The following is a 16,569-nucleotide window of genomic DNA, read 5'->3' as shown; positions in this document are numbered from 1 at the left end:
TGGCGCTATGTCAAGAGCTAGTGCCAGGAATAGCGGTAGAAAGGTTGGAAATGGACAGGATCCACAGAGCACTGACACCAAAAAGAGCAGACGTTCCTCCTAGGGACATTATAGCAAAGTTCCATTTTTATAAGACTAAGGAACAAATAATGGAGGCGGCTAGAGAGAAAAAAAACCTGTCATTTCAAGGATATGAATACCAGATCTTTGCAGACATATCTCAGTTAACTATAGCCAAAAGAAGGGCCATGAAACCTCTCCTGCTGGAGCTGCAGCGTCATAATATAAAATACCAGTGGGGATTCCCCTTCTCCCTGCGCTTTACAATACAAGGAACTAAAATTGTCTGTAGAAACCCAGAGCAGCTACGCCAAGCCCTGATGGATTTCAAGGTGATGGAAGGTCCTATGTCAACTAATTCGGCTCGCAGAAGACCAGCATCTGCATCCTCCCACAGCAGCCCACCTCGGCAGGACCACAACAACGGCCTACAGCAGACGCACAAAAGGGGCAGATTTGTCACACAGACCCAGGACCAAGAGGACACAATGGACTGAATTAATTCTGCATAAATCTACTAACCTCTCTTTTTTTCTCCCATTTCAGCATTACAATACCCCAGAAAGGATTGAATGTTACAATTTAAATGTATTTCTGTTCATACCTTAATATTTATTTTGGATTTACATAGCTTAAGCAACCAACTTATCCATTCCCTGCACCCTCAATGGGAAAAAAGGATCACTTAGGCAACCCCTCATAAATTACAAGGCACGCCACCTGTGCCCACAGCTAATTTTAGTCACCTCCCCACCCTGGGTACTCCCAGAACAAGATACCCTTAAAACGCCTGGTCATAATTGCTTACAGGCGATAATAACGAAATGACCAATTCACCCTCTCCTGTACAAAACAAGATTTTAGTTTAACTCATTCGGTCATACACCACGCACATTCTCCAAGAACACTCACATTTTACTTATTTAGCATTAGAACGTTGAGACACAGTCAGCACAACCTGCTGCTGCTAATAAGATTGCCTCCCCTGACCCCCACACGTCAAAAGGTATGCTCAAACGTTAATCTAGCTAGTTTAGCTCATAATATGTTTATTTATAGCATTATATTAGAGTTACCCATATGGATACAACAAAATATTTTAGTACGCGGGCCTCCACGACACGGATGCTACATGCGCCTCACTGAGCTCCCCTCTGGTCCTCGCACTAATATGCGGGGACTAGACGAGGGCACCTTCTCCCCTGTTGGGGACATTTTCTCCCCAACACGGGACTTACTTGACTGCTTCGGTAGAATGCTATTGCTTATCAAAGTAACATGTACTAACGCACCTTATTTTCTTTCTCTTGTTACATTTTCTTTCTTGCAACCCTCCCCTATCCCTCTTCCCTATATGTCTGCACGGATTGGGTCGGGAGACCGCAACTCATGGAATCACGGTAAGACAGGCATATTGGTTTGGCTGCCATGGCCCCGTTGAACATACTGTCTCTTAATGTCCAAGGTTTAAACCTACCACAAAAGCGCACAAAAGCTTTTAGGTATTTTCAGTCCAAAAAAGCACACGTAATCTGCTTACAAGAAACTCATTTCACCCCTTCCACTACCCCAAAATACTTCAACGCATCCTATCCACAAACATACTCGGCTTCAGCCTCTGTCAAAAAGAGGGGTACCTTAATCGCATTCCACAAAACAGTACCATTCACACTGACGTCAGAAATTAAAGATCCAGAGGGACGTTACATAATCCTGATTGGATTCATCATGGATTCGGCAGTGACCATAGTGTCCTATTACGCACCCAATGTTAACCCACTGGCATTTATGTCGCACCTCTTTCAAACAATTAATACACATAAGAGGGGAACCCTATTTGTTTGCGGAGACTCCAATCAGGTCCTCCTCCCTTTCCTAGACAAAACACCCTATTCCCCCCTAAACAAACAATCCAAATGGAATCTTTCCAATCTGTTAGCCAAACACAACCTGGTGGACTCCTGGAGAGAAACTAACCCAACAAAACGCAACTACACTTACTACTCCAACCCTCATCAATCCTCTAGCCGCATAGATCACATATTTTTAACTACAGGAATGCTGCCGGAGGTGATCGCATCCAGCATCATTCCCATTCCCTGGTCGGACCACGATGCAGTATTTACCACAGTAGCTTCAGCAATTCCGAAGAATCATGACCCAACGTGGTATCTCCCGGAGATACTGCTTAAACACCCAACATACTGCGCAGAAATTGAACGTAACTTTAAAGAATACTTAGAACTGAATGCAACCCCAGAAATCTCCCCACTCACACTCTGGGAAGCACACAAACCGGTTCTGAGAGGGACCCTACAGAGACAAATAGGAAACCTTAAGCGCAAACGGATTCAATTAGCAAAAACCCTTGAAACAGAACATGAATTAGCGTACATGGCCTTCCAACAGCACCACACTCCCACATCCAAAGCGCGGCTTGATAAAGCGAGCTTAGAATATGACCTATTCCTGACAGAATCGGCAGACAAAACCCTTCTTAGGTCTAAGCACAAATTCTATAAATATGCCAACAAATCGGGGACTTACCTAGCTAGAGCACTAAACTCGACCAACAAATCCTATAACCCAATAAGATTAAAAATAGCAAATAACTATACCTCCAGTAACCCAAGCAAAATAGAAGAAGAAATTTAGCGAACACTTAAAGAAAATATACTCGGAAACAACCTCTTTTAATGAATCGGAAGCTGAAACCTTTTACTCACAGATCAAATTACCGCATTTAAACGAAGCCCAAAAATCACAGTTGGACGAAACAATATCACAAAACGAGGTAGCGGAAGCCATCGACGACCTAAAATTGAATAAACGGCCTGGCCCAGATGGGTTCCCAGCTAGATATTACAAAACATTCAAGGACTTAATCTCCTCCAGGTTGGCAGATGCATTTAATGACGTATTAAAACAGAAATCCTTCAGGCAAGATTCACTAATGGCCACTATCTGTATGATCCCTAAGCCTCACACAGACACAACCCTAAGTGAAAATTACCGTCCAATATCTATGTTGAACGTCGACATTAAATTGCTAGGGAAAATATTAGCGCGCCGTCTTAACAAATTCATTGGAACACTGATCCATCGTGATCAGGTAGGATTCATGCCCAATAGGCAGGCGGGGGACAATATAAGGAGGGCGAATTTAATTGCACATATCGCTAAAAAAAGAGGAATCCCAGCGTGCTTTGTCTCCCTAGATTTAAGGCAAGCTTTCGATTCCGTCTCTTGGGCATATTTAGAATTTAATTTGCGGAAATGGGGTTTCGGACCCAATTATATACAATGGATTCTGGAAATGTACAAAAATCCCAAAGCATACGTTAAATATGCGGGGTACAAATCAGAGACATTCAAAGTACAAAGAGGTACTAGACAAGGATGTCCTTTATCCCCATTATTGTTCGCCCTCCTTGTAGAACCCCTCGCTCAAAGGATCAGAACTGAATCTACAATTCTTGGTATAGAACTGGGAGGTATCAAGCACAAAATTTGTTTATATGCAGATGACATCCTACTTTTCCTCTCGTCGCCCCAGGTTTCAGGCCCCAACTTATTCCCTATCCTCAACCAGTTCGCTTTATTCTCAGGTTTAGCAATAAACCCTAAAAAATGCAGAGCCTTAAACATATCATTGTCCACCATTGAACTAAGTGCCGCTAGGTCAGGTCTCCCTTTTGAATGGCAAACAAAAAGCATCCCGTATTTAGGAATACACCTAACAGCTGCAGTAGCTGATCTATATTCGTTTAACTATCCCTCTCTCCTAAAACACATAACAAACCTCATGAAATCTTGGACCCAACTCTCACTGTCATGGTTTGGTAAAATAAACGCTATCAAAATGACAATCCTTCCGAAACTACTTTACCTCTTCAGAGTACTTCCCATCCCCATCCCGGCTCATTATTTTAGAATAATCCAAAAAAGAGTTTCATCCTTCATATGGGGCTCTTCCAAACCGAGAATTAAGCCCCAAACCCTATATTTACCTAAAGTCAAAGGAGGTCTGGGTTACCCCAACTTCTTGCATTACTACAACGCAGCACAACTAGCAAATTTAGTGAAGTACCACGCAAAACATGAAGCTCCATTATGGGTGGCTATAGAAGCGCTAGAAAGCGACCCTATCTCAATCTCCAATATGCTCTGGGTCTCCCCAAAATTACGCAAACATGTAAGTAACCCCATTCTTAAACACTCCCTATCCTTATGGGACAAAATCAAAGCCAAGTACAGTCTACAATCCCCGCACACACCATTACTCTCATTTATCAAGAACCCTGAATTCTACCCAGCGTGGGTATACCCAGGTACATTCAAAGAATGGGTGAAAAGGGATTGCACGCAAAAATACAAATTTCTAAACTCTTCTTCCATTATTCCCTTCCCAACACTATGTGAATCACAGGGTATCCCTCAAAAGGAACTTTTCAGGTACCTACAAATAAAAAACTTTTTTCAACCCCTGGCAGACGCACCTGCTCCGCCAATTCAGATGTCAATTTTTGAAACCATTTGTACAAAAGATCCTCATGCTAGAGGCCTGATATCTACCATCTACTCCCAAATAACCGCACAACCCAACGCAGGGAAACTTCTATACGTCCGTCGATGGGAGGAGGACCTGAACACAGAACTGAGTGAATCGGAATGGAATCAAATATGGCTCAACATCAAAACTGCATCCCCAAATGTGATAGCGTCAGAGACTAATTACAAAGTGCTCGCTAGATGGTACCTGGTACCTGCCAGAATTGCTAAATTTACTCGCAACTATTCAGACCTATGCTTTAGGGGATGCACTGATATAGGAACCTATTATCACACTTGGTGGTCGTGCCCGAAAGTGCAAATATTTTGGCTGAAAATATTTCAAATAGCTTACATTTTACTGGGGAAGAATTTCACGTTAGATCCTAAAATAGCCTTACTCAATTTAAAACCGGCGGATGTATCAAATACACAATTCAAACTTATCAGACAACTTTTTACAGCCGCAAAGCAAACAATTGCCAAAGCATGGAAATCCCCAAATTTGTCAGTGGAGGAAGTCCACACCAGAACAAATACAGCAATGACTCACGCCAAAATGTCGGCCATCGAAACGGACACGATTACCAAGTTCGAACAAGAATGGAAACCTTGGATTACTTATACAATGTCTAACACTTTTAATAATGAGGTTTTGATGCCATGGTAGCCCAGCCAATGTAGCGATAGCGGCATCTCTTGCTGAACGTAGTTGTCCCCCGGCTTAGTCCTGCAGACTCCCTTGCCCTACCTTCTCCCTCCTGTCCCCCTCTCCCGCTTATCTCCCTTATTTCCCTTTTTTCTTTTTGTCTTGTTTCAACTCTGTCTTTGTCTTCGTCCTGGCGATATGTATCGTAACTAGGTTTATGATACATATCTCACCTTAGATATCTCTGAAGAATAACAATGTTGAAGCTCTCACTGCGATACTCTATAAGCAGATCTGTGTGTGGACATATTAATATAGTTGGTATAACACCAAGTTACACTTCAAGTTACCCCACCACGGAAATATAATATTGTAAGATCGTTATAAACTTTTTTAGCAAGGACGTATTATTATTGTTATAAGTCAGCTCCAAAATAACTAACATGCGAAAGAACTCTCTCCTTAATTACAATGCGTTCTTATTCTACAATGTTTGTATAATTCCTTTGACAACTCACAAATAAAGACTTTTGACAAGGAAAATCACAGCCACATGAAAAAATAAAGGCCGATATTTTTATGCTAAAGCTTTGTGTTGTGAGCAGGGCTTTTTTTCAGCTGGAACTGGGTTAAACTCAGTTCCACCACCTCTGGCTCAGGCCTTCTGCTCCCTTCTTATCACTATCACTTGTAAACACAGAAGTCCGGCTTCTGTGCTTACCAGTGACAGCTCACCTCTCAACTGCTCTCACGGATCTGATCTTTTGAGCGGCTCCCACAGAGTGCAGGATGGGGACAAGGTATATGAAAGTGCCTGGGGTGCACTGCAGATTCCAAAACCCCTACTGGATGATCTCTCTGCAAGTAATAAAGGCATAGCCACATACAGCAACACAAGTTAGACAGTGGAGCTTCTAAGGAGGGAGAGGGAAGACAGGGGGCAGTGGAAGGGGGGTTGCATGCAGAGACCAAAGCTGAAGAAGGGTGAAAGTGAGATGTGGATAGGGGATGCAGAGGCACTTTGCCCTCTGTGGAAGAATGTGAAGTGCACCCCGAACTCTGCACCCTGTATGCAGAGCACCCCTTAACTCTGCATAATAATGTATGTATCACACCCCCGGATTCTGCAGGTAGCACACCCCTGAACTTTGTACTCTGTACGTTATGCACTCCTGGTATTTAATGCACCTTTAAGACTCTTCCACTGTAAGTGAAATTTGACTACACCATTTGATGCGGTTTGGAGGGTCGTGGTTGAGTTTCTGCACCTATTTTCTGAGAAAAAAAGCCCTGGTTGCGAGCCTTATATTTTAGCTTTTAATGTTTTTGGCTGTTATATAACTTAGCTTGTTGTGAACCAATTAATTTAGAGCAACTGACAATTCTAGCAAAAGCCCATTTCTTTTGGTTTCTTTGGTTCATTGCACACTCCTTTTCTTAAACTGTATTTTTAACACCCAACTGCCCCCTTAAGCTGCAAAGGAAAACAGACAGAAGTATACCAATTTATCCCCCCTGTCTTGTTCTGCAGGCACTACCTTCAACAAATGCAATTCATTTAAGTGAATAGAGCCTCACCACTATCTGCTCCACAACCACATACAATGCACGTGGTAGTAGTGTAGTGGTTTGGCATTTACATGGTTAAAACATGCAGTGAGGAATGAGACAGATGCCTTCAAAATCCAAGGAAGCCCTACTAGGTCCCTTAGTCACATATACATGTCAAGAGATACTATAAATACTATACATTTGTTTTATGACACTTATCTTTAAGTGCTTATTCTGTTCTCTCTGCACGCGGTCATAGAATTTACAGCTGTATATGCAGCGGTGTATCCTATAATTCTATACCTATGGCTGTGAAAAGAATAAAAACAACACATTTTTTGAACGACACAGTAAATGCCAAATAGAGTCACCAGAGTAGAAAGCTGATCAACGCATTTCTTGCACAAACTGAATCCAGTAGGGCGCTGTGAATCCAGCAGTCTCGCTCTACAATGTGCAACAGAATATGATGAGTTGGAGAATTAAATCACATCAGTAGAGTGGAAAATTCAGCATGAAATGCAGCAGTTTGCATGGTCTATGGAGGTTACCAGTTGGCTTCGTTGTTCTTCAGAATTGAATCACACTGATTTTCCCTATCTGAAGTTCAAACACTCATACGCAATGTTTATGGCTGAAAACAAAAAGCAGCTTTTATTTTTTGTATTAAAGAGGAAGTAAAGCCAAATGAAAAAAAAAAAAAACTCGGCAAGACAAAGGCATAATGAGCTAGTATGCATAGCATACTAGCTCATTATGTATTACTTACCTCAGATTGAAGCCCCAGCAGCGGTCCTCGTCTCTCCCTCCTGTCGCCCGAGCTTGCTTCCAGGTATCGCAGCTCCAGGGCTGTGGGTGTCGCCGGTAATGGCACACAGACTGAAGCAACTACACATAGGTGCCATTGCTTCAGTTTGCCCCAGTGTGCATTTGCTGATGACATTGGCACATGCAGGATACATGGCATATCTCCTAAACCATGCAGGTTTAGGAGATATCCTTGGTAGCTACAGGTAAGCCTTAATATAGGCTTACCTGTAGCATAAAGTTTTTTTATAGGGTTTACAACCACTTTAATCTTACATTTTCAAATCTTTCATTGTTGTGTACATCTACCTGATCCTGACTACAAATAAAAACTGACTTCCAGCCAAAAGGTTCTCTCTTTGAATAAGGAAGTAAGGAAGGATTAGAACCTTTGTCAGAGCTTTATTGCTGTGTTCCTCCATTTGCCTTGTCTTCCTTCTGCTAGGCATCCAATCACAGCACCGGTGCCTTCAGCCAATCAGGTGACATGTATTCGATTCAAGCCTCCTAAATGGCTGAGAGGCACTTCAGTGTTAGAAAAGCGAAAAAAAATCTGCTAATAGTATTAGTGACCATAAGAATAATAATGGAGTTTACCTCTACTTTAAAGGGGTTGTAAAGACAAAAATATTTTCCTCTTAAATTAAAGTCTGACAGTAGCTGATAAAGTAAAAAGTAATGTTTTGCATTATAACTAGTTTGATACCTGTTGAAATCGAGCGGTTTTATTCACCTCTGTCACTCCTGGATCATTATTCTCACTGACTTCCTGGTTTGCGGTGCGCATTCATTCTTGCTACATCACGGCCTAATGGGAACTACAGTACCCATTAGGCTTAGCCTCCATGCCTGTGAGGGATAAGAGAGCATCTTCACGCAGGGCTGTAGTCATAGGGAGGGGGTGAGCACATTCTGCTTTCCACCATGCAAAACAGCTCAGATGCTGGTGGAAAGCAAGAAGAGGAGAGACAGGAAATGGCATTTTTCAACCTGGATTACTGTACTTTGGAGGTCAAACGGAAAAACGAGGTAAGTGACATTTAAATGCTCTAGCTTACAGCAATCAATTGATCTAATAAAAAACGAACCTTTAGTGTTCCTTTAATCCCTCAATGATAGAGAGCTCAGCCACGTGTTCCCCTCTTAACTTCCACAGCTCTGAGGGGTTGCTTTCCTGCATGTTTGTCATGTTTCAATGTTCTATTCAGTCCTGTCCGCAGATATCATATCCAATCGAATAAAAAAAAAAATTTTTCCTCAAGTACCCCCAACAGAGGTTTTGGAGACTTCCCCTAGACCAGCGATGGTGAACCTTGGCACCCCAGATATTTTGGAACTACATTTCCCATGATGCTCAACTACATTGCAGAGTGCATGAGCATCATGGGAAATGTAGTTTCAAAACATCTGGGGTTCCAAGGTTCGCCATCACTGCGCTAGACAATAAACCTTTTATGCATACTAAGGCTTGGTTCACACTCGTATGACACAACTTTCATCCTACTTTGCTCTGCGACATCAGTCCTATATCGGTCCTACATTGGTCCTACATCCATCCGACTTTCATTAACAGGATACTACTTTGATCCAACTTTGTGATAGTCTGACTTGTCCTTTGACCAATCAAAACAACCCAAGTGTGGTATAAATTCATTTTACTGCTGCTGTAATCACCATGTCGGATGTCAAAAGTCGGATTTTTAGGACAAGGATCCTACTTTGACCCGACTTCAATGATATTCAATGGGCTGAAGTAGGACCAAAGTCGGACCAAAGTAGTACAGGGAGCATTTTCAAAGTCGGACCGACTTGTGTCAGACCAGTTAAAGCGGTTCTCCACCCTAAAGTGGAGTCCCGCTGATCGGAACCCTCCCCCCCTCCGGTGTCACATTTGACACCTTTCAGGGGGGGGGGTGCAGATACCTGTCTAAAGACAGGTATTTGCACCCACTTCCGGCCCGGCATTCTCGGGCAAAAGACGTGCATTCCGTCACATCCCGTCGCCCCCCCCCGTTGTGTGCTGGGAACACTCGGCTCCCAGCACACAGCGGGAGCCAATCGGCGGGCGCGGCGCGACTCGCGCATGCGCCGTAGGGAACCGGGCAGTGAAGCCGCAGAGCTTCACTTCCTGGTTCCCTCAGCGTGGATGGCAGGGGGAGCAGCAGAGAGACGAGCGATCGCTCGTCCTCTGCTGCGATCGGCGCTGGACTCCAGGACAGGTAAGTGTCCTAATATTAAAAGTCAGCAGCTGCAGTATTTGTAGCTGCTGGCTTTTAATATTTTTTTCCCATGGCACATCCGCTTTAAGACGGCTCTCATAGGGAAACATTGATTTTCTCACGTCATGCGTCATGAGCTCCCAATGTCTGAGCATTTATCGGACAAGTGTGAACCCAGCCTGAGCCATTGAATTTGATTTAAAGCACCTCTGCAAGGTAAAGAAAATCCAGAAAACTTGACTTGTTGGGTGTACTTGAAAACTAAGGTTGAAAACCACTGCTTTAATAGATGAATTAATAAACATAAACATATTTGATCCATATTTTGCTATTTATCTGAAGCTCCCCTTTAAGCAAGATGTCACTCTACAGCAGGTATTCTCTGACTCCTGGCCCACATGCTAGTTATATGGCAGTGAAGCTGTATCTCATTAGCTTTACTGAGAGTGACGTGGCTCCCCCAAAACAAGGATCTGGCTTTGTAAGTCAGAGAGGTATATCCAAACGCCTGACAGATTGGTTTTAATTAAACGCAGCTTGATCTCTGCACAGTGAACAGACTGTACGGTCACAGCACTGCCTAAGAGTTTGATGTGCTCTAAATAATAAAAGATTTCGGGAAAATTAAAATGGACCACAATGTACAACGCAATTTTATGCTCACAGCAAAACTACGATTTTTTTTATTATAAGAACGTTGTTGGCTTTATCATTTTGTGTAGCCTATACCATATTCAAGTGCTTAGCTTTATTATGAGTTTTCTCTCTCTAGGTACAAAATATCAGTCTTTCTGAAGGCGAGACCGTGACAGTGGAGAGTCTTGAAGGGGTCGAGCCTGTAATCCTCGCCAATGAATCCTTTATGATGAGAGGTCAGGTGATCCGAAGCCCAACCAATCAAGTCATGGTGCGTTTCCAGAGTTTGCAGACATCCAGTCTGGGCAGCTTCCGGTTTTATTACCATGGTAAGGTAATAGCTTATGAACTGATTATGACAACTAACCCACTTTAAGCTTAAAGTGTATTTACACTTTTGCAGTCAAAAACTCTACTATAGGTCTGTTATGTGCCCTCATTCACAGCATACCTAAAAAGAAACTAAAAAAAACTTAGCTTTTAGGTGCAATGGCAGACTGCAAGCATTTCTGAACAAGTTCGGGGGGAGTCTGTCCCAATAGAAAGGCTTAGGACAAGCTAGGCTTCCTCTCATTGACATACAATGACAAAGGCAAGTTTCTAAATAATTAACCCATTCTTAAAACAGACTGGAAAATAAATTTTTCTGGACAGCCGCACTCCAAACAAACATAGCCTTTATTGGTAAAATCAGGAACAAGCACAACAAGCCACAGCAACTGACGCGTTTCACACTATACTTAGTGTTTAATCACAGCTATGTGTGTAGTGTAGTGATTGTTCCTGATTTTACCAATAAAGGCTATGTTTGTTTGGAGTGCGGCTGTCCGGAAAAATGTATTTTCCAATCTGCTATACGCATTGCCCGCACCCATGGTTCCTGAGAGGAAGATAATAATGAATTAGATCTACCTGGAGCGGCAATTCCCTTGTTCCCCATTCTTAAAACAGACAGTGCTCAAATCTAGTTTGCAACTTATAATGAGATCCGTCAGTACAGTACAGACAGGGTTCATTACAGCAAACACAGCTCCCCAGTACTCTCTAAAATCTAAAATGGCAAGCAGCAATTTTTTTATATTTTTTTTAAGTTGTGCTATGTGAATTAGAACATGTAACAAATATAAAGTTAGTGTTATACCAGTTTGGCTGTAAAAGTGCGCTTTCTTTTTTTTTAAACAATAGATTTGTATTGAAATTATTTACTTAACAGTACAGATTAAAATTGTCACATTAATCCTTAGTAACCAACCGAGTTACCTTGGTTCATGAGATTGTTCTTATAACAATACAGTGCTTGGTAGCCTGTACCAGCCTACCCCTATCGGGTTCAATCTGTAGGCATGGCTAGGCCTCCAATTGAGTTAACTATTTGTGTCTAGAAAATCATAAAGAAACAGAAAATGTATGCATATATATACATATACATATATGTATATATACACATATATACAGAAATTAAATGAACTTAACAAAACTTGCTACACAGATCAATAAAGTAGGTCCAGGATAATACTTTACAGCTGGGGTAAGCATATATCTGACTTTGACGTGTTTCAAACTTGACAATAGATTAAATATTACACTCTTTTAAGTATTTGGATGCTCTAGGATGGGTGATCCAAGCTAACCATTTCTTTCTGAACGTAGTAATGGAATAATTTTTATAAGCCAGCATTAATTCGTATTGGGCCTGTATATTGATTCTAGCTATAACTGTCGATAAGTTGGGCGCGTCTTTGGATTTCCACAGGCTGGTTATAGTGAGTCTTGCTGCTACTAGTGTGTGGAATACAATTGTTCTATATTCTTTAGGATAGATATCCAGATTGATACCTAGTAAAGCTGTGGCTGGGTTTAGTTTATTTAGGATGCCTGTGAGATCTGCTATAAAGGAAGTAATTGAATTCCAGAAGCTATGTAGATTTTTACAGCTCCATAATATGTGTAAAAGGTTTCCTATCTGATCGTTGCATCTCCAACACTCATTAGACGTTGAGGGATAGATTTTCGCTAACTTATATGGGGTCAGGTACCATCTATTTATTATTTTTTGTGCATTGTCCCAGTGTTCAATACATGCTGATGACTTGCTAGCTATATGGATTGCTTTTTTCCATTGGTCCCAGGTAATTTCTTGCTTTAAATCTTTCTCCCACTTAATCATGTGTGCGTTTTTGTTGTCAAATGGGTGGGTAGATAGCAGATCGTAAAAGAGAGAGATTCCCTTTATCATTTGTTGATTTTGGCGGGTGAAAAATTGCCATATAATTAAGGGGATTTCTACAGGGTCAGTCGGATTAAACTCTTTTAGTCTGGGGTGTTTCCTCAGTTTGGTTAGAGTGATCTCTTTGTATTGTAAGGGTAGATTTGCGTAAAGATGAAAACCTTCCTTAACCCATTCATCTACAGTAGGTGAACCCGATTTTGTGTCAATCTCGCTCTCTTTCTCGGCGAGATTGAGCACCTACGAGCCCCATCGCGGGAGCCAGCGCCGAGCTGGCTTGCCGCGATGGAGACAGAGCCGTCATAGAAGCGACGGGAGATCCGACTTGGATTCCCGCCAATTCTACACGTGTGCGGCGTTTGTTATGAATCCTGAGGGGGAAGTCCCCGCCGGATTTTAAATAAAAATCTGGCATGGGTCCCCCCCCTCAGGAGCATACCGGGCCCTTAGGTCTGTTATGGGTTGTAAGGAGAGCCCCCCTACGCCGAAAAAAACGGCGTAGGGGGTCCCCCTACAATCCATACCAGACCCGTATCCAAAGCACGCTACCCGGCCAGCCAGGAAGGGAGTGGGGACGAGCGAGCGCCCCCCCCCCCTCCTGAGCCGTACCAGGCTGCATGCCCTCAACATGGGGGGGGTTGGGTGCTCTGGGGCAGGGGGGCGCACTGCGGCCCCCCCACCTCAGAGCACCCTGTCCCCATGTTGATGAGGACAGGGCCCCTTCCCGACAACCCTGGCCGTTGGTTGTCGGGGTATGCGGGCGGGAGGCTTATCGGAATCTGGGAGCCCCCTTTAATAAGGGGGCCCCCAGATACCGGCCCCCCACCCTAAGTGAATGAGTATGGGGTACATCGTACCCCTACCCATTCACCTGCAAGAAAAGTGGTAAAAACACAAATAAACCACACAGTGTATTAAAATATTTTATTTTTCTGCTCCGGAGGCCGCCCCCTGTCTTCTTTATTAGCTCTTTTATCAGGGGGGGGCTTCTTCTTTGACGTCTTCGGGTGGGTGGGGGCCGCCGTCTGGTTCTCTTCCACCGCCGGGGGGGGTGGCTTTTAAAAAAGCCCCCACCCCCCCGGCGGGTTTCCTCCGGCGTCTTCGGCGGGGCTCTTCTTCTTCCGCTATCCCGACGGGTCTTCTCCGCTATCCGGGGGGTCTCGCCGCTCTCCGCTGTTGACTCGTCGCACCCCGGTTCTTCGTCTCGCAGTCCGGTCCCTTCTACCGTGCTGTACGTCTTCTTCCGCGTGGGTAGGTATCACATGGGTAGGTACAGAGCATGATGGGACTGTGAGGCCTATATAGGTCCGATGCAAGGCGCGCATCCGTCATTGCAGCGAGGAGGACCGGCGAGTCAACATCGGGAGAAGAAGAGAAGTGAAGAACATGACGTCACAGCGCGGAAGAAGACGTACAGCACGGAAGAAGGGACCGGACTGCGAGACGAAGAACCGGGGTGCGACGAGTCAACAGCGGAGAGCGGCGAGACCCCCCGGATAGCGGAGAAGACCCGTCGGGATAGCGGAAGAAGAAGAGCCCCGCCGAAGACGCCGGAGGAAACCCGCCGGGGGGGTGGGGGCTTTTTTAAAAGCCACCCCCCCCGGCGGTGGAAGAGAACCAGACGGCGGCCCCCACCCACCCGAAGACGTCAAAGAAGAAGCCCCCCTGGTAAAAGAGCTAATAAAGAAGACAGGGGGCGGCCTCCGGAGCAGAAAAATAAAATATTTTAATACACTGTGTGGTTTATTTGTGTTTTTACCACTTTTCTTGCAGGTGAATGGGTAGGGGTACGATGTACCCCATACTCATTCACTTAGGGTGGGGGGCCGGTATCTGGGGGCCCCCTTATTAAAGGGGGCTCCCAGATTCCGATAAGCCTCCCGCCCGCATACCCCGACAACCAACGGCCAGGGTTGTCGGGAAGGGGCCCTGTCCTCATCAACATGGGGACAGGGTGCTCTGAGGTGGGGGGGCCGCAGTGCGCCCCCCTGCCCCAGAGCACCCAACCCCCCATGTTGAGGGCATGCAGCCTGGTACGGCTCAGGAGGGGGGGGGGGCGCTCGCTCGTCCCCACTCCCTTCCTGGCTGGCCGGGTAGCGTGCTTTGGATACGGGTCTGGTATGGATTGTAGGGGGACCCCCTACGCCGTTTTTTTCGGCGTAGGGGGGCTCTCCTTACAACCCATAACAGATCTAAGGGCCCGGTATGCTCCTGAGGGGGGGACCCATGCCGGATTTTTATTTAAAATCCGGCGGGGACTTCCCCCTCAGGATTCATAACAAACGCCGCACACGTGTAGAATTGGCGGGAATCCAAGTCGGATCTCCCGTCGCTTCTATGACGCGCTTGCTGGGATGTGCTGTCACTATTCCAGTGAGTGTGAGATGTCGGTGAGATCTCGGCACCCTGTCGCCGAGTATCAGCGCGACGCTGTCGTGCTAAAAGCACAATATCACAAACACCTACTGTACAATTAGACGTATTCTACAATAGTTGAGTGCACCTGTCGGTATCATCAATTTTATTTTATTTTGGATATTTTTAGTTTTTGAAAGTATATGTTTCCAAGCTATTAATGTGGATCTGATACTAAGTAAGTTGGGAATGTTAATCTTTGGAAGTATAGCGTAAGCTATTGCTAGGGCATACAGATCATGTCTTTTTGTGACTTGTTTTTCTATGTTTAGCCATAGTTTATCTTCCCTATTGTTGAACCAATATCTCATCTGATCTAATAGGGTTGCATAGTAGTAGTTTTTGATGTCAGGTAGGTTCATCCCTCCTAAAGATTTTCTGGTTGTTAAAATGGAGAATGCCACTCTGGGTTTTTTCCCATTCCATATGCATTTTTTAAGTTTTGTATTCAGTTGTATGAAAAATGTTGCAGGGATTGGGATGGGTAAGCATCTAAAATAGTATAATATTTTAGGGAGGGTTTGCATTTTAAATGCGGCTATTTTCCCCACCCAGGAAAGCTGTGTTTTTTGTATATTTTGTAGGTCTTTGTTGACTACTTCTAAAAGGTTGGGAAAATTAACTTTGTATATTTTGGTTGGTGGGTAGGAGAGTTGTATTCCCAGATAGCTTATTGTGGAGTTGTCCCAGTTGAAGTTATTTTCTTTGCGTAAAGTATTAATTAGCATCATAGGGATGTTCATAGGGAGAGCATAACACTTGTTTTGATTTATTTTGTAATACGACACCTCACCAAATCTTTCTAATAATTTGTGAGCTTCTGGCAGGGAAGAAGTAGGGTTAGATAATGTGAGTATAATATCGTCTGCGAATAGCCCTACTTTATGTTCATATCGTCCTATAGTTATACCTTTGATGTCGGGGGTTGATCGTATATACTCTGCAAGTGGTTCTATTGCTAGTGAGAAAATTAATGGGGATAATGGGCAACCCTGTCTGGTTCCGTTAGTAAGGGAGAACGTTTTAGAGATTACACCTGATGTGAATACTTTGGCCGTAGGTTGAGAGTATAGTGCCATAATTGCCGAATGGATAAATCCATGAAATCCAAATTTGGCTAGAGTTTTGGAGATGTAGGCCCAGTGCATTCTGTCGAATGCCTTTTCAGCATCTAATGCTAAAAGTACGGAGGGAGTTCGATCAGTGTGAATTTGGTCAATTAAGTTAAGGACTCTTCTAGTGCTGTCTGGTGCTTGTCTCCCCTTAGTAAATCCTACTTGGTCTGGTCCTATTAGGTAGGGGGTAATGTTTATCAATCTGTTGGCCAGGATTTTTGCATAAATTTTTAGGTCAGAATTTAATAATGAAATTGGTCTATAATTGAGAGGGGATGAGGGGTCTTTGCCTTGTTTCGGAATTGTTATTATTATTGCTTCCAATAGTTCTTTGGGAAA

General features: G+C 43.9%; 1 protein-coding gene across 1 annotated transcript in view; it reads left to right on the top strand.

Annotated features, from left to right (window-relative positions):
- Nucleotides 1-16,569, top strand: part of SEZ6 (seizure related 6 homolog) — an 878,191-nt gene that overhangs the window by 629,562 nt on the left and 232,060 nt on the right. The window contains exon 5 of the mRNA XM_040338538.1: nucleotides 10,610-10,802. Coding sequence (XP_040194472.1) covers nucleotides 10,610-10,802 — 193 coding nt within the window. The remainder of the gene's footprint in view (nucleotides 1-10,609; nucleotides 10,803-16,569) is intronic.

Source organism: Rana temporaria, chromosome 2, assembly GCF_905171775.1.
Source record: "Rana temporaria chromosome 2, aRanTem1.1, whole genome shotgun sequence".
NCBI classification, from domain to species: Eukaryota; Metazoa; Chordata; class Amphibia; order Anura; family Ranidae; genus Rana; species Rana temporaria.
The sequence above is the reverse complement of the archived record's forward strand: the minus strand, read 5'-3'. Positions and strand labels throughout refer to the sequence as shown.